The 27,084-nt window shown below is 34.8% G+C and overlaps 1 protein-coding gene across 2 annotated transcripts; it reads right to left on the bottom strand.

Moving 5' to 3' along the window:
• Positions 1-292: 292 nt before the first annotated feature.
• LOC138307376 (uncharacterized) lies at positions 293-25,305 on the bottom strand. 2 transcript variants are annotated; one of them, XM_069248083.1, is made up of 18 exons: positions 24,917-25,305; positions 19,090-19,166; positions 17,171-17,316; positions 15,560-15,690; positions 13,085-13,220; positions 12,341-12,409; positions 11,047-11,162; positions 10,342-10,423; positions 9,646-9,813; positions 8,514-8,600; positions 7,606-7,700; positions 7,012-7,119; positions 6,028-6,088; positions 4,900-5,007; positions 4,276-4,340; positions 3,776-3,847; positions 1,607-1,776; positions 293-547 (listed from the first exon to the last, which is right to left on the bottom strand). In XM_069248083.1, exons 1-18 carry the CDS (start codon positions 24,934-24,936, stop codon positions 309-311), a joined length of 1,950 nt encoding a protein of 649 aa, XP_069104184.1. In that variant the 5' UTR covers positions 24,937-25,305; the 3' UTR covers positions 293-308. The 2 variants fall into 2 exon arrangements, with proteins under 2 accessions (XP_069104184.1, XP_069104185.1); XM_069248084.1 differs by lacking the exon at positions 24,917-25,305 and adding an exon at positions 19,240-19,261.
• Between the last annotated feature and the right edge of the window lie 1,779 nt (positions 25,306-27,084).

Raw genomic sequence — 27,084 nt, 5'->3', positions numbered from 1 at the left:
AATAACTGGCTCCTCGAAACGATTTCTTTATAATATATTGTAATTTACTCGAACATCTATGGTGTCATAATCTGCGCATGCGCAAGCTGATAGGCTGTAATATCAACTCATGTAGGGGGTAGGGAATACATGGTAAAGGGTACAGGGTACAGGGTAGAGGGTACAAGGTACAGGGTACAGGTTACGGGGTACAGGGTACAGGGTACAGGATACAGGGTACGGGGTACAGGGTACAGTGTAAAGGGTACAGGGTACTGGGTACTAGAATCAGTTACATAAAATAATGATACACTTTTCTTCAAAATGATTTAATAATAAAACACAAATAAAAAGATAACTATGATAAATGTAAATGAATAATGTATGGAGAACAACGCGGCTGCAGAGTTTGTGTTTTCCGAATTACACTCTGTATGAGATAACACGTTCTGAGCGGTTTCCTTTGTTTTTTTTACCCAATTGTCTATCACACGTTCTAGTACCCTCAGTGGCATTGGTCCATTTTCAAGCACAACTGTGTGGAACTTCCGTAGGTCAAATGCACTTCCTATAACCAGAAAAAAAGAGAGATAAGTTTTATTATTTGGAAAAAAGTTCTCGAACTATGGTCATCCTTATAAAACTGGATCATCTTTCCAAAACAAAAACATAGAACGATATACTCCATTCTGACGACTTTAAAAACGTATTCGAACGCAAAAACTACAAAAGAGCGAAGTATTGATAAGTAGAGAGTACCCTTCAGGTGCCTCTTAAACAAGCGTATGTACTTGCTTTGGTCTTACATGCATAGACTGCATAGTATGTTATCGGTTAAAACCATTTGTTCGCTTATTACTTGCTTATTTCCAAGTAAATGACTATTCACGGTTCACTCCGTTACCCGTTTTCATATGACCAATCTCTGATAATAGTTTTTAAATGGTTTGGAGATTTTAAGTAGGATTTTAATTAATGTTAATAGAGAGATGCATTAGCAGGAGTCGTCTATCAACATCTATCAGTTGAGAAACATAGCTGCGGTCAAAGGTTATACAAAGCGGTCCTCATGTGTGATTTTTAGCCACAGATGGACTATAGCACCAATAGAGCGTAACAACGTGATCCCCTGGTATTTTTTCCGTCATTGCTACAAACCTGATTAACTACGGCATTTTTAATTTACAAATAACGCCGCCATAAGTTTATCAACTCTCTTGGCAAAATTTATTATATTTGTTTGCGATTAAATATATTACAAAAAAATATAACGGGACTTTAAGTGATATAAGGCAAGCGCTTAACGCTACTCCATTAAACAATCATACAGTATATTACGGCTACGTCATACGAAATTTATCACATCTGTTTCATAATATATGTCAATTGATTTATGCTCGTGGCTATAGCAAATTATTGAAGTCGTTTGATAAATTTCATAGTACATAGCCTGTCTTGTAAAATAATTATTTTGCATATTACATGGTTATCTCCCCTTGCGGGTAGGAATTAATGGTGACGTTAGGATTTTGTGAACACAAATTACGTCGGAAAATATGGCGTTGCAACCCTGAAAATCATGAGGTAACAATCGGTACCATATATAGGATATAAGCAAAGTATGTACCTAAGAGCTGCCGTGCCCTGTCTCGAATTTGTCTGATCTTGAGTTCCCCAATCTTGTACGCGCACGCCTGTCCCGGTAACAAAGTATACCTGTCCGCTTCTTTCTCTATTGCCTCACGCGGTAACGCAGTGTGATTCAGCATGTAGTCGATAGCATGGTCCCTCGTCCAGCTAAAACATTGAAAATGGAATTAAAGCTTTCTTTTCTTTTCAACAAGTTATTCAACTTACACCCTTCTTAACCTGGGTTGACATGCGAATTGCAGTGTTCATCATGAAATTGTATTTTTATATATCAGTAATTTCTCTTCGGTTTATCCCCTCTGTATATTGGTAGCAGCGTACAACAAAGGGAAGTAACTGTGGTAGATAGGAATTGAATCCGGAGCTCTACGAGAACCATGGTCATAGGAGATAAAGATGTTACTATTTATACTTTACAGCCTCTGTCCGATATCAAGGCGCTTCTTGTCTTCGCTCGAATATGTCAATTTGGTGTTTGATATCTCGAATGTGCCATGAATAAAGTATTTGATTTATTGATCGGGTCGATCTAGTATTTGGTTTTTCTCAATATCTCCATCCAGTGTTTGACTTCCCGAATGTGTCAATTTTGTGTTTAATTTCCTGGATGTGTCAATCAATTGTTTGGTTTCTCAACACCTGGTCTCTCAATCTATTGTTTGATTCCCCTAATGTGTCAATGTAATGTTTGATTTCTCAATAATTAGAATCTCATCTATTGTTTGATTCCGCGAATGTGTCAATGTTGTGTTTGATTACTTGAATGTTTTGGCCTAGTATTTTATATATTGAATGAGTCAATCTAGTGTTTGATTTATCGAGTGTATCAATAAAATGTCTAATTTTTCGAATGCTAAAAAGGACAATTCAGTCTAAGAGTACGTTAAAATTTGCACATATTTCGGAAACAAACCAGTTGTAATGAAAGTGCAGTTTGTTGGTTTTTAGTTGGTGATATGCAAAAAAACCCAATGTGTTGAAATGTATATAAAATGTCGCTGTCCGCCATTACACATTGTGTTCGAACGTCTTGTATGCCGAACTCTGATCCTTACTAGTGGAGTAAAACAACTTTTGTCTAGAACAACTCAAAAATCATTGACCGTATTATGTGCATGACTAGAGCTCCTGTCTAAAAACAATGATGCCATCAGCTCCCCGGTGGTTATGTATTGCATTTGTTCAATTTTCGTGACATTGGATGGTATGAGTACAGCTATATATTGTACCTGCTGAATGGCATTGCTATATGATTTGGAATTTCAATGTTTTCAATTGATCTGCGTGTTTTAGATAGGTCCAATGTTATTGACGTGTAAATAACACAACTGTATGATGTTAACTTGATTGTGTAACAAAAGAAAGATCCGACATATCGTGACGTTAATTGGTTTTAAGTGAATTGTTAATGAATGACTATGTGATTTTGCAGTTTTTTCTTTATTAGTAATCAATTAGTAATATTACATTTTAATTGTACATTTGGCCTTCGACTGACTTTCAGTAAGTCTGAATATAGTAGTTATGGGTTTTGTCCGAAAAGGATGACACCAATTCGTTGTACCGGACCGTCGTCCGACGAGCTCGTATCACTCGTTTATATTACACGGTTATTTATTTGGTTGATTCCCTAAGCGTCTCGCCAGAAAGCCAGTCTTAGAGAGAGTGGGCGGCCTGACAACACTTTAAGATCAAACCACTCTCGATTTCTTACATTGACTGTCCTTGTACTGAAACTGTATTAAAGTATTGGATTGATTTTCGAAACTGACTCTTTTCTTATGTTTGCGATGCACTGCTGCAGTTGCGATGTCACATTTTTTAACGTCTGCGTCTCATACTGGTTATGACATTCTCGTTGTTCGCTTACGACTTTATTATTAGTTTTGCGTATCATTCATACATTACAAGCTACAATCAAACCTCGATGATTCGAACTTCGATTAATCGAATTTCTCGCTGTACCGAACTTTTTGCTTGGTCCCGAAATTCTTTATTATATAACATTACTTACAAACCCATGTATGAATCGAAGTTTTATGAATCGAGGTTTGTGATGTATCAAACTTTTTTTCTGGGTCATTTGTTATATAATTGATTGCGTTACTTAATGACATGGTAAAACAATCCCTGCTCCCCTACTTACTTGAAATAGTGGATCCCTGTATCTACAACAAGCCGACATGCTCGGAATATGTCAAAACTATAGCGTCCAATCCTGTAAGTTCAAATAAAAGTGATTCGTAAATGTGTAAAAAAAAAACAAATATATTAATGAAAATATTACCAATTATTTTAGACAAAATATGTTTTTTGGGAATATCATTAAAGGAGCTATATATACTATTCCCCCTGCCCCCGCACCGAATTTAAGAGGGTATACTGGAATCGGTTGTCCGTCTGTCCATCCGTCTGTCTGCGTGTCTATAGCCACAACTTTGTCGCCGATCTCCTCCTGAACTACTTAACAGATTTGGATAAAATGTGGTACACAGAACCCTTACATAAAGGTGAGTTGTGTAAACAATATAGAGTTCTGCAATGTCCCTATTAATGGAGTTCTTACAAAATTTGTGCAGCGGGGGTATTAGTCGGCCACTCTGGTGGCGGCAGTTCTAGTTCGATCATTGAGGGGGATGAACTCACATTTCAAAGTCATCTTCATACAATCCTAGCTCCTCTCCAAGATATTCAGCGTATAATCCCCAGCCCTGCAAAACAAAACGAGTCACAAATATAATTAAATAGGACAACGGTACTACCCTACAAAAAGACACAACAAGAACATACCGCAGTCTCCCGAAACACCCACCTCGCACTACATACACGCTACATGCTGCATACAAGGGAGGCCGTCATTACATAACCCTGACTGTTAATAGGACTTTTATTAACCAAACAAACAAACAAACCAATCTTTTTAGTGACATCGATCTATGCTGGAATTTTCAAATTGAGAAATTAAAATCATATAAATGTTCAAAATGAATATGGGCAGTATTGCCAAAATTATGATATTTTTCAAATTGAGAAATTAAAGTCATATAAATGTTCAAAATTAATTTGGAGAGTATTGCCAAAATCATGATGTTTTCCGTATCTAAGTCCGATGATGATTTCTTTATTACAATGGGAAACCAATTATCAGTTTATAGTGCTATATCACTGAAACATGCTGCCAAAGGCACCAGGCAGCACTTTTAAAGGGAAATGATTAAACACATTTCGTTTAAACAAAATGAGTTATATCAGTTTTCATGACATACGTACCTCAACATAAGCGGTGTAGAATGGGAAATTGAAGGGCACCTGGAAATATTTTCTGATCTCCAGATGTCGTCGGTACTTCGGAAGATCTGATTGAGCGGCATAACTTATCTACATTAAATAATAAAATGATAGAACAAAACTACTCTGTATTTGCATATTACAGAGTTATATGCCCTTGCGGGTAGGTATTAATTGTGACGTAATGTGTCATACTTTTTCGCAATCTCTCCCAGGGTTCATTGTGAAGACCGCGATGCACTCTGGGAGAGATTGACTTTTTCGGAGATATACTGGATTGTCTGCCGTAGTTTTTCTACTCCTCGCTAGGCTTCCCTCCGAAAATACAAAATTAAATTAGTATTTGTGAACGCAGCCTAACGCAGAGAATCGATACTAAAGCCGGTAAAACAGTCTGGAGGAAACGGCGTGAATTGCGCTCACAAAATAATGACGTAACAATCGATGTCTACCCACAAGGGAGGTAACTCTGTAATATACAGAGACGAAATACGTAAGGAGCTGTCGTTTGAGAGTTAAAACACCCAAATAAATTCTTATTGGATAAAATACTGCTTTATCTTTTAACCGTGTACGTAAACTGTTCCCGATTGTGGAAATATTCTAATATTAAAGCCTTTTGCGCTCAATGACATTGTGTATTGTTACATTATAGCGCCACCGATCTCGCAGTAGTAATCTGTGAGACTTTAAACCATATCAAGGTTGAAAATAAGTAAAGCGTATTAGTCTAAACCGCCAGGTTTCCTTATTCTAGAGGTGTTGAGTTGATTATTATACATTATGAAGCACCATTCTATACATTTACGCCAGACTACATAGAGGTCCGGATTAGACAATAGTCGGTTTTGACGATATACTGTACTGGGATAACTAAAACACGTTCACAATAAAAAAAATTCCTGCATTTTTCGTTTGTCTAGCATATCGGATTTATACTGAGATCAATTTTTAGATCTATACTGAGATCAATTTTTATCATCTTAAAAATGTACTAGCGATGATTCAAAATATCATGTTAGGATTAGGATTATTCAAGATTACGAAAATAAAACATCATTTCATTCAGAACGATATATATCTGAATAATTAGCCATTATTGACACAAACCTGAAAGTGATGGCCGGGCTCCGCTTCGTGTAACGTCAAAGCCATGTATGTGTATGTGGGGCTGTGGAAATTGAAAACAATTAACAATGATTAAGTGATACGATGCTTAAAGTCGCTAGTACATCGTTGCGTTGCAGACATAAATCCGAATAGCAAAGATGTCGATTTGTGTTTTGTTCGTCAGTATGAAAATTACGGCACGTATAGCTTTAAATAAGTTGCTTATTGAGAATCTTTTAACTAAATATGTTGCTTATTAACAATCCCTTAACTAAATATTTTAATTATTGACAATCCGTTAAGTAAGTATGTTGCTTATTGACAATCCCTTTACTATGTATGTGGCTTATTGACAATCGCTGAACTAAGTATGTTGCTTATTGACAATCCCTTTACTAAGTATGTTGCTTATTGACAATCCCTTAACTAAGTATGTTGCTTATTGACAATCCCTTAACTAAGTATGTTGCTTATTGACAATCCCTTAACTAAGTATGTTGCTTATTGACAATCCCTTAACTAAGTTTGTTGCTTATTGACAATCCCTTAACTAAGTTTGTTGATTATTGCATGTGGGCCATCAAGCGGTAAAGATGTTATCCTAGAAATTAAATATATGAACAACTACAAATTATTTAAAATATTTTACTAATATTGCTTATGATCCATACTCAAATTCCTACCGAAAAAAATAAATATGTTTGTATAATCGCTGCTGTCTAATTTTAATTAGACTTGATAAGCGCCATATCAAAAAGCATCGTAGTGAAGCGGAATTACAAGTCTAATTTAAATTAGACTGATAATCGCCGGATATGAAAAAATAGCCCTTCCCGAATATGAACCGTCCCATACTTGGACGGAGTCTTGGAATCGCGCCTACCCCCTATGTTTCAGGTAGTTTGTTGGTTCTCTTGTCCTTATCCTTTGTATAGATTTCTGACATCCTAAAAAACACACAAATTCCCTGTGCTTCGTACTTACTAATTCTGCGGGTTATTTGTATTGACGTAGAATGTTCCGGGTCTCGTCCCATCCATTGAACCACTCATATATACAGCCTGTGGGCCATCAAACGGTAACGAGGTTATCCTAGAAATTAAATATATGAACAACTATAAATTATTTGAAATATTTCACTAATATTGCTTATGACCCCAACTCAAAATCCCTACTAAAAATAAATATGTTTGCATAATCGTAGCTGTCTAATTTTAATTATACTTGATAAGAGCCATATCAAAAAGCATCGTAGTGAAGCGAAATAATAAGTCTAATTTTCATTAGACTGATAATCGCCGGCTCCACAGTTGCTTCAATTCCAATATGTGCCGAATAAAAACTTAGAGTTGCTTCCCCTGTCCTATACACAGGAAATGTATTGACTAAACTTATTCCTAGCAAGACATTATGTACGTCATTGCATACCCAAATTATATTGAGAACAAAAGAACGATGGCAATATATTTTGCTGATACAAAATTTAAATGATGACATTTAGATAAAATGAAAAAAATATCCTATATATCCTTCGATAAACAGCAATTTAAGGTCAAACCTGGAAATCCAAATACTTACTTTAGAGGTGCATCAGGGAGTTTCTCAAAATACTTTGATAATTCCGGTTTGATTCGATATTTATACATTGAACGATATTCGATTAAAACGTCCTCCTGCCAACAGAATTAAACCAGAATGTAAGAAGAAAACACTTGGTGTGTCAACGGTTAACTGTAAAGGGGAGTTGGCTTCATACGAGTTGGGGAAAACTTGTTCCCAATCCCATTCTATACAAAATATCACAATAAAATATGTTTTAATCGATGTAAACTGTATTACTGTAAATCACATTATATTCACGAGAGAGCTCGAACACAAATTCAGATGTTACGCGATTAATTATAAATACATATGTATGAATGTATGATTGTCAGTAGAACCGATGAACGCGAATTTATGTATTAGCAAATATGTTGAAAAAATATAGAGGCGAAAAATTACATACGTGAATAATAAAAAAAAATACAGTATAAAACAATCCGACATGTATGTTAGATATAAGTCCATCGTCCTCTGAAATAAGAACATGCCTAGACTGGGTGTGACAGGACAAGGCGGATATGAGTAATACTATTCTGTATTTGCATATTTACAGAGTTATCTGCCCTTGAACTTTGATGCTGATTGTTGTAAGATTTTTTATTCCATATGTCACATGTTTCAGAGAAAGCGATTTATTTTGCTCGCAAAATAAAGACGTCATATTCGTTATCTGTCAAGAAGTAATATGCAAAGACGGAATAGTTGCCTCCCACATGAACTGCAAAGTACTGGAGTGGTCACAGTCACTGTAAACCATCAACAAATAACCATATGAAAAATCCTCTGGTGGCTCTGACAGACAAAGACTTCATGAAAACACAAAATAATCGGACAAATATAATTTTGAAAAAGATAAACAAAAATATAGCAAACTGATAACTCACAGCGTTTATATGCTTTGAACTATGGTTTGATTTCAGTGTATCAAAGAACTCTCGATCGCTCCCTTTGTATCCAAGTTTCTTCTTAACCTGTTAGGCATAAGTAAGACAAAAAGACAAGTGATTATTGTTTTTAACGGCATTTCGTTGTTAACATCATTGGCGAGTTTTAGAAAAATATGGAAGATTATATGTTGTATGTAAACCTCGGATTGGGTAGCTCGTCTACGCGAATCACCATTCGACCGCGGCAGCCCAACCGACCTGCAATGGACGGTTGCTTTGGTAATTTCGGAACTTATGTAACAGGTCAAACGGAACGGTAAACTATATATATATATATAACACTTAACATCAGTTAAATACTTAGTTATATTTATATATCAGTTAATGTTACGCCGGGGATACCGAGTACTAAACCAAGTGTTGGAAAATGAAAAAAAAATACCTGGAAATTAATGACAACCAATAATACTATCGGCCATAATATTTTCTGTGGCTTTTTTCATTTATCTATTATCTACTATAAACGTACAAAAATATACATTTCTCGGTGGTAATCGTATTTCCCGCTTTTCGCGTGAGATGTTTTGCGCTAAATCACACTGACTGTGTTTTCTGAATGACGGTAGTACAACATTCGTTACGAATGCACGAATACGTCACTGTATCAATCTAACTAAAGCCGACTTTGCATTAAGGTTTCATTTCGCCAAAAGACGTAGGCATACAGTGTGTAATCTAATGACCAATGGTTAAAAGATGACAGCCCCTATACTAAAAATTTAGTTGTTTTTTTTTAAATAAAATAATACCTTTTATGATATTAAAGGATTAACTTGAATGTGTGTTTTTATGTTATGGAGATATAACATAAAACTCACAAAACTCGGTGTATACTCTCATCACAAACTGTAATCGTTTCGCGGTTTATGATGAGAGAACACTCAGGTTTTTATGTCATATATCCATAATATAAAAATTCAAACGATAATCTTCTCAAAATTTTAAATTATTTTAGGACTATGAAACAATTTACGCTGTTGTCGAAACCACAAACAGCTACATTAATAGACTGATTACGTAAATGATTAAGTCAATAAAAACATAATCAATTTCAAAATAGCTGTGTTACCTTTTTCATTCGTTTCATTATCCTGGCTACCTCGGCCATTCCTATGCTATGAACTTCCTCAGGGGTCATATCTGTTGATAAATGGAACTTAAGACATGCGCGGTAGAAATCTTTCCCTTCTCTCCATGCGCCTACCCCAATATGCTTCCTGGTGTTGTCCATGTATTTCTGGGAGAAATCATATAAAGTTGAAATGAATGCATTTTTTGTTTGGGAGATAGCCTTAACCAAACATGTTGCTCATTAGCAGCTTGACAATAATGGTTGTTATATTGCAATATCATATCATTCATGAACACGTACTGCAAATATGAAAACATTGAAGTGAATAGTCGGGCAAAGAAAACCAGTCTAAATGCGTTCATTGGCCTTCCAAAAGTTCTCACATATTAATACGACGGTCAAGTTCTGCTTAGTTTCCCAGTTCTGACCATTAAAGTAAAGAAAACTTGAAAGCATTGAAAGCGAGGCTGTGTGGAAATGTAACCAAGGACATAGTGAGCCGGGAGGACGATTTAGAATTCCCATACTTTAAATTAATTTCTTCGTACGCAGACAGATTTTGACGAGAGATTTTATTTTTCTATTTCATAAGAAATTATACTGGATACATTCACACCATTTTTACCGACTTTAGCCATCCTTGCCCGACTGTTCACTTTAAGCTTTAAATAGAAAGGTATAGGCGACACTTACTTCAATTATGAAGTGCTTTAACTTTAGAAAGGCATCCATGATGTTTGAGCAGTAGGTTCTTGCGAGAGATCGCCACTCAAGTCTGTAAAAATGATTCATTTGTTTTTTAAATTCTTTAAAATCGAAAGTAAAAATAATTTTAAAGATGCTCAACCGCCGACAGAACATAAATGATATTCATGATTTGAACAATAATTGGTGTTTAATCGTGTGTATATATATATGTCTAATTAACACAAAAAATAATATGAAATAATTCCGTTTGCCTTTGGTGCGTGCGCAATCAGTACTTCATTCCATATAGGATATAGTGCCACAATTTTTTTTCGGGATGCAATTATTTTTTATATTTTTAACTTAAAGTAAAATTAGAAGCTCAAACTTTTCGATGGTGGTAATGGTATAAAGTAAGTAACTTTTGTAACTGAAGAAAAATACTAAATCGTCTGCCCCTGTTTTTGATAGTGAAAAAAATACCGTTTGTCAGCGGTGGAGCATCTTTAAAGATAATGTTTTGATGGAATAACGTTAAATAATAACAAATATGCTAAAGTTCAATTTTATGTGTACGTCTTAATGGTTGTTGTATATATAAGACAGTGTAAAAGGCAGTTCATGTACAAGTATATTGTATAGATAAGAAGAGGAAAGGCGTTAAAAGTTTCAATCTTGATTTTATTTCAACAGTAATAAATTTTTACTTACTTTGTTTCGTCTGAAATATGTGTCATTCCATCTAATGACCCATTAAATGGTTTATATAATATCAGATATGTGGGTTCCGATTTTAAAAATGCATCAATCTGTTTGGGCACATTTTCCTAAACAAAATAAAAGGTATGGCTATTAAATAAATGTATACCAAAAAGACATGTTGAAAGAAAAAAATGAAGCAAAAACAAATGCAAACAAAGCATAAACATAACGATAATAACATTAATTTTAAAAGTTTGTTCAATATCCTCTCCCAAACAGGGTGAAAAAAGAAGATGAAATTCCTAAATAAATCTGAGTTTGCTGATTTTCATTCAATAGCCATTTGAGTGTTCAAAAGCATGATCGACAGCAAAGATAGAGAAGGAAACACATAATCCTAAATAAAAAAATGAATAGTTTGATAAGTTGAACGTTTCATTAACAACCAGGGCCATTTAAGATCATGCCAGGTTTAGCCGTTGGAGTAGACCTGTATGTATGAGAACAGCCAGTATTACACCTGTAGGTATGACAACAACCAGTATTGAACCTGTATGTATGAGACCAGCCAGTGTTACACCTGTTGGTATGAGAACAGCCAGTATTACACGTGTAGGTATGACAACAACCAGTATTGAACCTGTATGTATGAGACCAGCCAGTGTTACACCTGTTGGTATGAGAACAGCCAGTATTACACGTGTAGGTATGAGACAAGCCAGTATTACACCTGTAGGTATGAGACAAGCCAGTGTTACACATGAAGGTATGAGACAAGCCAGTATTATACATGTAGGTACGAGACCAGCCAGTATTACACCGGTTAGTACGAGACCAGCCAGTATTACACCTGCAGGTATGAGACCAGCCAGTATTACACCTGTAGGTATGATACCAGCCAGTATTACACCTGTAGGTATGATACCAGCCAGTATTACACCTGTAGGTATGATACCAGCCAGTATTACACCTGTAGGTATGAGACCAGCCAGTATTACACCTGTAGATATGATACCAGCCAGTATTACACCTGTAGGTATGAGACCAGCCAGTATTACACCTGTAGGTATGAGAACAGCTCGTATTACACCGGTAGGTATGAGACCAGCCAGTATTACACCTGTAGGTATGAGACCAGCCAGTATTACACCTGTAGATATGATACCAGCCAGTATTACACCTGTAGGTATGAGACAAGCCATTATTACATCTGTAGGTATGAGAGACCAGCCAGTATTACACCTATAGGTATAAGACAAGCCAGTATTACACCTGTAGGTACGAGAGAGAAAACAATACCTACTATTGCAGATCTGTGGTGTGTATGTTGATATCTGATGGCATTTTCTAATCTCTCAATGATTTCATCGACCTGAAAAATAAATATACAATTGTCTCAACTGTTAGTATTTAAAGGGAAATAAATCGATTTTGAAAATAGTGGAAAGTGAAATATTTCACATGTGATTGATCAGAAAATTGCTTACTGATATAAAATAAATTCACGTGATGATATTTTGTCTGTATATATCAGATTGAGGTAAATAAAGAATTTCTATTCTTCATTATCTCTGCTGACGTTGGCTTAAATACTTACATCTTCAAATTTTAGAATACACATATTACTTAATCACCACATAAATTAATTACAGTTTGTGCCAGAATAGTGTAAGATTACTTGAAAGTTAATGTTTTCTCAGACGACTACAATTTTGAATCAAAAGGTTTTAAGATATTACTAATTCTATACTTACCCACCCTCGATATCCCAGGGGTTACTATCACTGCCGTTATACCCAACCCTGGACTATGTCACAGCCAAACTGGCCAATCACGGAACTACAGACACCTAGTCTGAAGGTTAAGTAAGAGTGACGTCCAACTTGAAAGCCATATGATGTACCGTTATTCAATTTCTTATACGTACATCAAAGAAACACACTACCTGGTTCCTCTGTTGGTGCACACAAAGGCTCCAGTTTTGCTATGACATAGTCCATATGACGGCAGTGATAGTAGCCTCTGGAATATCTGGGATGATACCTACCATAATTGGTAGATTACGTAGTCTTGTGAGGTAATTGATAAAATCTCCATGTGATATAAAAGGCATCGTATCCACCATAGTCTGCGGATTTGTCTGAAATCCCTCTATAAAGTTGACTGGATTCAGGGCAAGAAAACTGAAATACAGTCAAAACTTTATTCTCTGAAGAACTCAGTGACCAACAAAACTTGTCTTTATACCCAATCAATCTTCATACACAGAGCCGATTGAGTTAAAATTGACTATTTTGAATATGTGGTCTTATTAAGCAGGTGGTCTTTATACAGAGGTAGTCACTATGACAGGTTTGACTGTAGATAAATACAATTACGTTAACTGTCATTTTTTATCGTTATGCAAATTAGAAGGGCGCTGATTTCAAAATCCACGCAAGCATTTTTACGTGATTTGGCGGAGAGATCTCGAACGCAAATTCAAATTTGTTCATGAATAATTGTATAAAATTTATATATCGATATATGATTGTCAAATAGAGTCATTGACCACGAATTAATGTATTTGCAAATATGTTGATGAAAACAAAGCCGCGAAATACATAGCGAAACTAAAATGCTTTACTTTAGTTATGGCAGAGTGGAAAACACGAAGAGCACAATGTTCACACTAATTTCGTGAATGTTGCTTGATCGCGAATATTCCCCCTCACGCATTACAGTTTCTTTTCATGTCTGACATTTGTTGCTTTAAGTCTGGAAGCGCTTCTATCACAAAATAATATCACAGTGAAAGTTTTATGCATGCAAATCGCGACTTTAAGTATTCACGAAAATATCCACGTTTGCAGTAAGTATAATGATATATTTGGAGGGATAGTATGTAGAGTGCATTTGAGATGCATTTAAAAGTTACATCTTCTTCTGTTTACCCAGTGTATATAGTTTTCTGTTTAGACAACTCTCGATTACGTACGAAACGACAAGATAAAGGTAGTCATAATATAATCTCAATATAGCATCTTATCAGAGAACATAGTCTGCCTCCGCCCTCAGGCATAAAGGCCTTCACCCTGGAGCTGGCAGACGTCATTTGGTACCGTTATCAAACGGCCTACACTTGGCGTACAGAGGACCAGTATTGGCTGTGTCAGTTACCCTCATTCCCGGTACGAACATCTCTATATAAGAGGCCACCACACCTGGTGTGATATGTATGATATGCATAATGTAATTTATGGATGTATCAAGACAAGATAAGGGATAATAGACTTGTTGAATTATCGCATCTGGCAGCACAATGGAGCTTTATGTGTGATACAAGCCAAGGGGAGTGTGTATATTATAGAGGTTAATCTTGAAAATAACGAAACACTTTTGCAGAAAGCTCGACGCAACAGTGATCATGATACGAAGCAGGAAATTTGATAATGACCAGTCACATCTTGTCACTCTATAATATTACAGCTTCACACGCTTGTAACACTTCATAAAACTTTCGCCATTGTTGATAAAAGTTGGAAGGGAACACAGGAAGTTGATTATGAGCTTAACTGGCCTATGTTACCACACTTTAACGAATTCAGGAAATGAAACATGCTCTCAATTCTTTGGGGGTCGTGATTACAGTAAAACGATACGGTCTTAAGCTGAACACTAGTAATACTGTTTACAACTCTGTACTGTCACGGACATCATAGACAGAAACATGTTTTTATCAAACTTCCGTTGTTAGAACTAAAATATTTGATTTCTTTTGTTTGTGTTTTTTTCGAATTTTTGTTAGAACTAAAATATTTGATTTCTTTTGTTTGTGTTTTTTTCGAAAGCATTAGGGTCTGGTGATTACTCCATACTCCCAGGATGCATTGCGTAAGACTGTGAACCAGTTTTCTTTCGCGTGCGATTTATTTTCGCGAACATTTCGATCCAGGTAAGTCGCAAAGGTTTATCTGAGCAAATTAATATCTGCATTATTTGTTTATTATATTGATAAAACATTCCGTTAAACTTTAAAATTTGTGAATGTTAATATTCGCGAACTTGGTTTGAAATGGAAATCTTGAAATTTAAAAACCGCGAAATAAAAATGGTTTAAAGAATTTTGTAGATTAAAAAATGGTTATTCTCCTTTTGAAACAACATTACCCGAACTTGCCATACGCTTCTATGGAAATCTTGAAATTTAAAAACCGCGAAATAAAAATGGTTAAAGAATTTTGTAGATTAAATAATGGTTATTCTCACTTTGAAACAACATTACCCGAACTTGCCATACGCTTCTATGGAAATCTTGAAATTTAAAAACCGCGAAATAAAAATGGTTAAAGAATTTTGTAGATTAAATAATGGTTATTCTCACTTTGAAACAACATTACCCGAACTTGCCATATACTTCTATGTTTTTGGCTTTATTAATAAAATACTTCATAAGCTAGTTATTCGTATTGTATTAACCCCTCTAATTGTGTCAATACACAGACATATAAACCCGCTAATATAATTAATTCCTCGTACTTACTCTTTCCATCTGTATCCGGCAACAAATGTCTTTAAATAGTCCCACAATATGTCGTAGTCAACACGATGTCGATGCGATAAATTTTCTTGCGGCAAATTTTCAAGACGAGAAATAAATTCCTCCACGACTGTCTGAATCAGAAATGAGATTGCATAATAACAGTTAAACACATTGGAAACCATACAGTAAAAGTACATTATTTAAGTTGTATTAAATCATATTTAAGCGGTAGGTCATATTTTAATTTTATTTTGCGCTTAATATGATAACATGAGCTGATTGTATTTTCAGAAAGTATAGTAAATTTTACGAATTATACGCGAATTGTCATTAACATATTTTGCGTTTATAGCAGCTGTTTTCTTAAATGAGGAAAATCTTCTTACTTCATGCAAGTCAGAATTATGTTTCATCTGGAAAACAATCTCAAATAAAAAGCTTTCTTTTATGATTTCATGACGGAGTCAAATAAAATGTTTACTTTACTCAACTAGACCAGACTCCAATTTGTGAAGCTGAGACTTAAGTTAATATCTAAAGAGTGTTTCTCCTTATGTGAATTATTTGATAATGTGCGACTTCAATTTTCGTGATCAGGTTCTGTTATATTCTCAGATACTCAAATATATAAGCTAACAAATCGATTAAAATTTGCAGCAAATCCTCTTCGGTATTTTCCAATAGCGCCGTGAATAGAATTGTTTCTGTTGTACTATATTCTAAAACTGTCTCGAAATTATACAATTTGTTCCTCGCTTTATGATCATATAGGCTTTATAAGACTACAAACACGTTCTTGACACTACCACATTAAACTAAGACTAGGATTTCTGAGTACAAATATATAATTCACAGAATTATTATCCCTACATACACAAGAGCAATAAAACACTCGAAATCCTCGAGGATTTTCTCGAGTAAAAGCCGGAATTGATAGGGTTTTGGGATTTCATATTTTTCTCTCCCCAGGGGTAGGGTTTATAACCGATAAGGTAGGTATACCAAATGATTAGATAGCCGGGATACTAAACACCTTTGTTCACCTATATACTTAAAAATGAAACAGATTCGAGTTTTTCATCCGAGGAATTGGCACTATGCCAGGAAAATGATACTCCACTTTAGATGGGGAAAATGCACTTTCTGACATCTCTGGAGATAATTTATGTAAGAAATGAAAAGTCATAGTATTATTTGTCAACCTCTTGTACTTCACAGATGGCAGATGGCAGTTTATAACAAAACATATCTATGTTGGTTAACACTTACACGAGAAGTTGACGTGAATTGTCAACTAAGTGTAGATGTGGAAAACAATGTCAATCATGCGGTGCATCATTGTATACTTCGCGATCAAAATTATCGATTTCGACTTTTAAAATTTGCGCGGTTGAATCTGGCGCGAAACAAGCATTTCTACATGCCTGGAATATACTTAATTCCCTAATAAGAATGGTATACCCAACTACATTGCCAGTGTGACATTTACTCGTACTTTAGAACTGAACTGTATTGTAGTCAATTGAAAACGAAAACGAAAATAAACGAAAATCTAAAATCAATAGAATGAAATGACGATACTCTCAACATTTATGTGAATTTTACTGTTACCTTGCGTTTTTCAAACATGGTAATATTCATGGACTCGAGCAAGTCATTGTGTTTGTTGAATCCTGTTGCTGTCATGAATTGTGGAGAGTCCTTCATACGCCAATCCCAGAAATTTCTCTGAATCTCTTGCAATGTATCTTTGGAAGCTGGTAATAACAAAGCAATTAGTGACAAGTGACAATTGTAATAGCTGAGCCTTACGAATCCCCCTAAACGCCACCGTCACCGCCAATTTCCATCAACAATGGATGATATTTTATGTTTGACCAATCAAAAGCATTTGTTTCGTTACTAAGGCAATGCATGTATACCTTTTACGTCATCATGTTTTTTGGACACTGGGTCCGACTTCCAAAAAATCATTATAATAGTTCTGGACATATCTGTATATCCTACCCAGAGGAAAAATCCTTACTAACATTAGTACTCAATCAAAGAGGAAACAAAATGTTATTTTTAACGCTGTTGTCTAAAAAGCTAGTTTTTTTAATAATCACAATACATATATATGATGCTATTACCTGCATTGCCTTATTTTTGGTTTGATTTATTCAGAAATCTAAAGATTTGATCAAATATTTGATTTGTTTGTGTTTTTGTTCCTCATATAAGTACACATTGTCATTATGGAACGTGGCTGGTTTAAAGATATTAAAATAAAAATAATTAAAACATTTTTCGTGTCGTTGTTAGTTATAAATATGTATACTATAAAAACAAGCTTAAATAATATCAACAAATTATAACAAACAACAGCACAGTTAGTGACGTAATATTTCAAGATAACAATAGCATTGATGATTGGAGAGTATATGTTGGTATCTTTATACGGTCGCACTACGCTATGGTACGAAAAATGTGAAGCAAAACATTCTGTACATTCTTCAATTTGTCATACAGGTTTCGACATATTTATTTTCTTTGTGTGTTCAGTCGTTTGTTTGTTTTAATTACATGACCGTTCAGAGAAATCTAAAACTAGCACGGGGGGAATCATTAAGACAAATTTATCACTAGAGTATCACGATCGACGTGATAAACTCCTACGTTTACCAAAATGACGTGATAAACTCCTAAATAATTTTTCTCAAACCACATCTATATTTCACCATATGTTTCTCTCCTGACGTTCCTATAGCGCATAGTCACTGAGTAAATATAGATATGGTGCGATTATACTAGTCTAGGGAACAGGATTTGGGATGACTTTGCTATGAGAGTTGATATGTAAATATACAAACTCACGTACGTCTTCCATGATGAGAAGATAGTTATACATTTCACAAGTAATCGTCGAGTAGAGTTTAGTACCCTGTTGATGTGGACAATGAATTATAATGTTCTTAGACATGCGATAAATGCGTATTAAATCATATCATTAAGAAAATATACCTGTTTCTAACATGGTCCAATTATTAACTCAGCTAGTTTGCAAAATTACAGTATATCAAATACAAACAAGATTTTTTTTGTCATTTTTATTATCGAATACCAAATTTAGTATATTTCTGTTTCAATATTGATCTAAATACTAATGTAGAATGTATTTAATCGAGAATACATGTATATCAATTATTATTTGATAATGTGTGGTCACTCTGGAGATTATATTTTAACATATAGATCTGTATAAGTAAACATTAGTTTGAACAATTACCGTATAGCCGGACCAAAATGTTCGCGATTTGATCTAAAAACAAGAAAATCCTATTTCAGCGGTTTTAAATTTTTGCGATATGGATTAAAGGGTATCAACCATTTCTCAATATTTCGCGGATCAAATTTTGACAGCAATGTCAAAATATCATCTCCGCCAAAATAACAGGCTATACGGTATATTGTTTATGTCATTTCAATAGTCACATAATGTCACAACAATGTGCACAATTCACGGTACAAACTGACTATGATATACACACCTTGGGTCGGGGTAAGTCCGCAGATCAGAGGCAGCAATATACTTAAAGTTTGTGTCGCCATCGTCTCAACAAATGATCTGAAAATATCAGAAATTATCATAAAAAATGTCACACATTACCATAAAGGATAAAATCGAACTATTTGTATACCTCTGTCCTAATGCAATTTCTCGCTAACATTGTCACACGACTGATATCTTAGTTATAAGAACCAAAAAATATCTTAATTCATGATTTAATTGTTTGGTAATATCGAACGTTTCGTGTAGATATGATATACCAGTCCTGCCAGTATCCGCCTTCGGCCCACGCTAGGTGAAGAGGTTATTGTTATTTTGATAGTTATTGTATACATATTTATGTTTATCTGCCTGTAATTGACTAATGTAACTTCCGTATCACCTAATACGCTCACACAATCATTATCTAGGGACTTCGCCCATGCAACAATTAACTTGTATGTGTCATACGTGTTTATGGCCTGGGACAATTTTCATTGGTTAGAATTCGATTGTGGTTTATGATATTGAAAAGGATTCAAGGATGATTTCACGAAATAACTGCCTGCACCGAAATTATCACAATTATATTTTTATTTTAGAATCTAGATTTGATTAAATTATCTTTAATGTGTTTTCATTTCACACGATTTTTTCGAGACTTAAAATCTCACAATGACATGAAACATAGATAATCTCCCAACACATTCTCCCCTAAAATTTCAACATTAACTCTGCCAACCATTGAATCAGAAGAAATCAATTGTGCTTATAGGGATTATTGTGATTCTTAATATTATAAGGATGTTGGATGTATGGTTTGTGTTAAAGAGAGAGATGTAAGTTTGTTTTAAAATAAAGTTATAAAATATGGAAATTGTGTGAAAGTCCTTCTTTGAAAGGAATATATATTGTATAAAATGTACTGTTGAATAAACATTTTTTGTGAAAACTCTTACATATATCAGTGTTATACTTACTGTATAGTAATATACATGTATTATTACACGTGTATATAATATTTTTAGAATTTGTTACACTTTATGTGTCTGTATTTGTATTATCTATGCATTCAAAAAGTGTAAAAAAAAAACATTCACACCAATTCCACAATGTCCATGTTGTCGGAACTACTTTGTGCCCTCTATATTTCGCTAAAAGAAAACAATGTAGTCCTAAATCCATTGGCGAAGTGCCTAACGACGGGTAAATTACATCCTCCACGTGAGCGACACTGAGGCCATCGACAGTACTACTTTGTCTAATCTGAGACTGGCCAGGCCACCACCGGAGATACAACGGCCACCCCAGGCCCTAGACAGAGTGGGAAAATACTTAACCATTTAATCCGGGTTAACCACCATTGGGTTTGTTATTATCTACCATTATCTGCCATCACCGTTTCGTTATCTACGGAGTATCTTGGTATCTACGTTAGAAGAAGCATTTAAGCAGGCATTTATAGCTTCACAACTATCGAGATTCGCTGTATCAACTTTGAAGCCCTTCTGGGTATTTACAGCCTGGTATTACTTAGTGCTGACGTAAACTAGTCATGTATATCATTAGTGGTAATTAGCGTACTACTGACGGAGTAAAACGTCCCTACGCACTGGCCATTACATACATACTATTTGGACGCGTCTGTTCACGTTCGCATCCATTCATATTCTGCAACATAACGTATGAACGATTGGTACCTGGATACGATCGTAGAAACTCTGTAATTAATTTATGCATTTTGTTACAATTAAAATACTCAGATGTTCCAGTATAACGCTTGTGAACATTAGTTTACTAACGCCTAATACACCATCCCACCGCAGTGGCGATTGTATACATACTATTTGTGACGCGTCTATTCATATTCACATCCATTCATATTCTGCAACATTACATATGAACGAAATTTACGATTACTATCTTTCTAAAATGACATTCAAATTCAGCTATTAATGCATTTGGAATAATATTAAAATACTCTGAGAACTACTTTAAAGTTATTGATAATTAAATTACTAATGCTTTGATAAAACAATCAACCACATGGACTATTTAGTGTACACATCCATTCATATTTGGCACCTTACCTTCTAAACGAAATGTTCGATTTGTTTAAGGACTCTTTTTTTCCTAATCAGACAGCAGAACGAAGCGGCAGTTAATGAAGAATATTATTAATATTGCATTTTATAGCTACAGAAATCGATGAAAGAGGTGGATTGGTTTTGCATTCCTTATCGAATACCAAGTAAACTATATGTGAAAATAAGTACTCTCTAAATTGATTTTATACAACAAAATTATCTACCATTGTACAGTCACATATTAAACAATCAGCTAAACAATCTATGTTCGTTTTACAGATACAATGTTAGATAGTATCAAAGATACTTTGAAGGATTTCACAACTCAAATACCTTTTTATAACATTTTGTTACAGTAACAAGTAATATATAAGTATTACACCTATCTCTAATATCCTCACCTGAGAAGCTCTGTCTAGATAATCACATCGTATAGAACATCATAGAGACATATTTCTTTCATACCTGCACGGGTAATACTGGCTGGTCTAGGGCAATATACTCATGCCGCCTGAGGCTGTATTGCATGGCTGCCTATGCAATAAAGCCCTGTGACGTCACGGCGTCAACAAAATCTCTATTTCCTCGGTAAAATTTTAACATTTTTTTTCTTCACAAAATTGACTGATTTTTCTATAAAAGATGCATGTAACGGAATTTATGTTGAAAATATCACGTAATTTTTCATGTATGGAAAATTGACTTCCAGTTGTGGATTTCTTCGATTTTGTTTCAAAATGACATGATATTATAGTTGTAAAATTGCAATAAAACGTCGAGGTATGAAAGAAAAATACTATGTCATAAGTAGCAAGCCTCTGGTTTTACAACATTTTGTGACCCTCGGGTAGAATATCCCTATCCTTCATATCTACATATGAAAGAGTCTTATATACTACCTTACGTTTCTCCCGATACCGTCGAGCATTTAGCCGCTAAATGAAGGTTATGTTCAGAAAGCTTAGGACGGTGTTCCCTATTACAATGGGCGTATATAATCCATCTAAATACTTGATAGTTACAACATCAAAGGTATACTATACCTTAAACAATTGATGCATTAAGCATACACATGTATTGGCATAAAGCGTGGTTCACTTAAATTTGTTGAGGAATTAGGGAGGCTCACATACCCCGCATATAATGAGTGGAAGAAGTCGGTATAATGTGAAAGTGTATGTGTTTGTTTGGTTTGGCAGTATGCTGCGGTGGGTTGACACTATACTCTAGCTAGGTATGGGGACACAACATGATTATTTTTCCAATAAAGAAGTCATGCGCACGTGTCACATATCACGTGAGCGTGATTCTTGATATAACGTTCACCATAGAATGAATATACATACACGGCCTACTGCACCTTTTAAAGACGACACTATTTTCTGTCTAAAAGTGTTCAGAGCTACAGTATTGCAGTTACGTTCACTAATACAAAACCCTGATTAATACCTGTATCTGTACTATGTGGCAGTATCATTTTGATTTAATACTTTTATAAAAAAAACTGATAAGTAATGCATTAGATGTATGACTCTGCGTGGTATTAGATACATGTACCTAAACTGCCACAATGATTAATCGGATTCATCTACTATTTTTTTACAACTAGAGACAAATACTCACCCGCGTAATAATGTAATAATCAATGTACAATGTACCTCCCAAGAAAAGGAAACAAGAGGATTCAATAAAAAAAGCGCCAAATGGAACTGTAATCAAAAGCAGGTGGTTGGAGTTTTTTCTTTTATTTGTCCTGGTTAATACACGTTAACTGTAATTATCGACAGAAAATATCATATTATCACTGTAGATACGCGTTAATGAGCACGGGTATTACTCTAAGAAAAAACAATATCATGTTGTTGTTTTGTTGTGTTCTTTTTCTTGTTTTGATAGTCGTTTGTTATTGTTTGGCCACGAACTTTAGCGCGTGTCTTTTGTAACTTTTTAAAATTAACTTACGAGTGTGGAATAAATTCAATATTCAACAACCACGAGTAGTGTGGCCTGTTTCTACCACAGTCATATTCGTTTTTAGCAGATAGAAATACGTCGGTGATACGATAACGTGTATTTATCGAAATATGCAAATTAGGTGTAGTAATACTTTCATCAGCAAAAAGACACTAACCAGTATTCAAAAGTCATCGTTTGATAAAGAATCCATCGATATAAAATTCTTCTAATTGGGAACATTTTTAGGGTTAAATAATACACATTTAATGTCTTATTGAGTTCAAATTTCATAGTTCATTCCAGAAAATAAAACTCAATGTCGGACTACAGTTATACATGTAAAGTCATTCATCCGACACGGCATTGTCTATTTCCCGCCAAATAATCATCAAGCTATTACCATCAAGATCAAGTTCGTTTTATACACGTTAAATCTACGAAACACATTTGTGAAATTCTTGTCCGTCAAGATGTATTATTAGTACATAAGGTCAATTTAGCATGCATGAAAACGTCACGTATTTTGACACAACGACCACGACGCATACGCTTTCCATCACCAGTTTGGACGTCAAGCAGCGATCACAACATAGTATGACGTCATTCGATTATTGATGACGTGACACCAGGGAAAAAGAAGTCAAAGTTCACCGTGTCAGCCAATCAGAATGTGTACAGAGTTTATACCACGTGTGGTATAAACAATTTGTTAATTAATTAACAGCTGCACTGTTTGTTTGATACCGTGAGAGTTGAATAACACCACCTATTGTGGTAGAAATCACGTTATCCAACAAAGGCGATACTACAGAAATTGGTTTTGAAAATAAATACCGGAATTCAACATACTCATAACGGATTTACCTCTGGAAAATCTGTATGATATTTTACGATGACATTACAAAACTAATGTAATGTCGTTCATTTTTAAATCTATGACATCCATGAATGGTCATGTTTGTTATTAATTAGACCATTAAACAATGTAAACATTGATAAACCATACCCATTTGCATACAAATTGCTAGATAAACATACATAAATGAGAAATGTACGTGCCAATTAACCGAAAATTATTTTTATATTGATCAATGGCTTTTTATCAAATATGTGCATCTCACCATTAGATGGTCATGTGGTACATTTGCCTTAGATTAAATTTGTAATATGCTCAACAGGAAAATATTACCATGACATTTTAATATAATGCAGCTTAACATATTTGACGTACCATCTGCTTTTAATTTACTGACTGAGCATAAAAAAACTTTTAAAAAAGTACTAAAGTGACTTTCTATATTTTGATCATGTTAAATTCATGAAGCACGAACAATTATCTTATTAAATCTTAATATACTTGAACTGGTTTTAACGCAATTAACATTTTAATGTAATTATATCATCATTAAGTCACGCATGATCATGCGGTTTTTATACTCCAGCATGCCAGTGAATTATTCAGCGGTATTCTAAGAGGTTGAGAGGTTAAACTTAAGTTAAAACTGTATAATAATGAAAGAATGTTCGATAATGTTTTTCAACGCAATTACAAATTACCATTCTTTCATTATGACACAATGTTTGCCTACTTTGTCTACCAAAAAAGTACTCATAAAGGATATGATTTTAAAACTATATAACTCGGCGTTTTATACCCCATACCCATCGTCTTCTAATGCTCCCTTCCTTCTCTGCCCAGTCGACAGACATAGCTATAGTAAAATGAACGCAAAGTAAGTTAAACTAATAACTAATACAAAATAATCTGATAAATGAGCCACTTACCTGTGTGCTGTTCCGCGCATACCTGTACGCCACTCTCTACCGGAGCTGGCTATAGGGATGCAGCAGTTATCAATGTGCTACACACTAAACGGTGACGTCACAACGATGTGGGAGGTTGCACACTTCACACTGATTTGTTGCCGTTGATACGTCTAGCTCAGAATGAGAAGAAACTACGATTAAGCGCATATCCTAGTTTTAGCATAAATATCCAGGTCACGATGGGCTACATCAAGAACTATTGTTGTAAAATGCTATATGTTATAAAGTACGTCAAATTTCTTTGTTTTCTCCCATTCATTCTTCATTCATTCTTCATCACTTAAACATTATACATACAGCCGTGCAGTGCGGCAGTTGGCGCACATAAGTTTGCATCTGTAGAATTTCAGAGCTGTTCTAATCTTATCAAAAAGGGACAGACATATTAAATATTGGAGATTCGATTTGTAAATCTCTGGTAAGCATCGTGTTAAAATATCATTTTTACTCATAGACCAAAGGACCAAAAGAACTAACTGACGTTTTTAATGTAAATAATTACAGCCTTGTCCGTGACTTGCCTATCTATGTTTGTGTTAACATCCGAGCGTGATACCCGAACTTTTTATTTATATCCTTTCTACTGTTAGGAATGCTTCTCTCATTCTTTTCTCTTTGGTTATCTACTCGTCTTACGTAAACAAGATAGCGGTTATAAAAACTGATATCAGTCTTCTTCCTCACATTATTTTTCATACAACTACCGGTTAAGTAGAATGACTGGGTGTGGTGTCGAGTATTTAAATCACTGGTGTTAGTTTTTATCAATGTAGGTCTCAAATGATGCTCACTCCGACAAAGTTACGATTACGAGACTTATTCCCGATTATAAACTTGGATTGGATGTTACTATACGATCCCCATTATCAGCTGTGAATGATAATACACGTGCGCACGTGAGGTGATCAGAAAATATGTCCGTGTACATTTGTATCTGAATTTTGAGATGTGCAAACATTGTAGAAAATAAGTCTAGTAGTAATTTATACGAGAAATTAAGAACAAATGTGACAAATAGAAAATATTTTTGAATCTATTTCAAACGCTACCTGACAGTACCTATATAAGAACACTTGACATAAGTCTACTCTCATGATATATCAGACAGACAAATGTCGTCTCAGAAAAGGGAGTATAAGAGCCCATAGGGCTCACTTGATCAAAAGATGATTGAGTTAATCACAGTATAACGAAAATTTCCAAATCAGGACGAAATAATTCCCTGTCATACAAGCATTACATAATTTTATACAACCTTCTTACTGATTTTAGAGGAAATTCAATAACCTTTTGCACAACAATGCCCAGTAGACCGTAACATAGAATAAAATTCGATTATTAGTTCTCTTCTATAGGTTTATAACAACACGTTATATAACAAAATATTTGTAAATACTTTTTCTTGGTTTGGAACTTATTCCAAATATCCGTGGTTCACCTTTGTAATGATGATTTTATTTCACCATTGTATAAACGAATTCCGTTGTCTCATACATTCGTGCTCCCATAGAAACCACGGAGACAACAAGTATTTCTAAACATATACAGTTCGCACATGGAAAGAAACAAAATAAATAAAAAAAACTTTTTGAAACTGTTATATATAACTACAGCAAACAAAGTGTTCTTTCTTTAAAACATCTCTGCACTGCAGCTGCAAGCGTTTTGTATACACAGATAACAGAAGTAGAGCTGTCACGGTCGACCCAGTTCAAGCATTACCCTTACCGAGACTTTCGTGTCAGAAATGCCTTTATCTATATAAAGATCAGACCTTGAAACTGTCTTGCTTAATAAACAGTGGTAATAGAAAAGTTGGCATGCTTCCACTTTGATTTTTATGAGTTAATCAAAATTAAATAGCATTTGAAGGTTATTTTACATGGTATAAGGATATATGATTTCTGTATCAAATCCATGAAAGCGGCACGTTTTGGGGATTTCGTCCAACACGATTCGCTCCCTCTGATAGTGACATCTTATCAGTGCAGATTTTGGAGGAAGCTGATATACATCAAAAATAGTCCATTTTATCTCGAAATCAAATGCAGTAACGTAGCCAGTTTGAGGCATTTCGCATAAGGTTGACATTGCGCGATTACGACGAGATAACGGAGGTCTTTGTA

This window comes from Argopecten irradians, chromosome 14 (genome assembly GCF_041381155.1).
Source record: "Argopecten irradians isolate NY chromosome 14, Ai_NY, whole genome shotgun sequence".
NCBI lineage: Eukaryota > Metazoa > Mollusca > Bivalvia > Pectinida > Pectinidae > Argopecten > Argopecten irradians.
The sequence above is the reverse complement of the archived record's forward strand: the minus strand, read 5'-3'. Positions and strand labels throughout refer to the sequence as shown.

Coding starts and splice junctions, on each gene's coding strand:
- LOC138307376 (XM_069248083.1), bottom strand. CDS start 24,936: ATGCGCGGAACAGCACACAG. Junction 12,410..13,084: donor TACGTAATCTACCAATTATG/GTAGGTATCATC, acceptor TTTATTTTTCAG/GTCGATGAAATCATTGAGAG. Junction 548..1,606: donor CAGGGCACGGCAGCTCTTAG/GTACATACTTTG, acceptor TTCTGGTTATAG/GAAGTGCATTTGACCTACGG.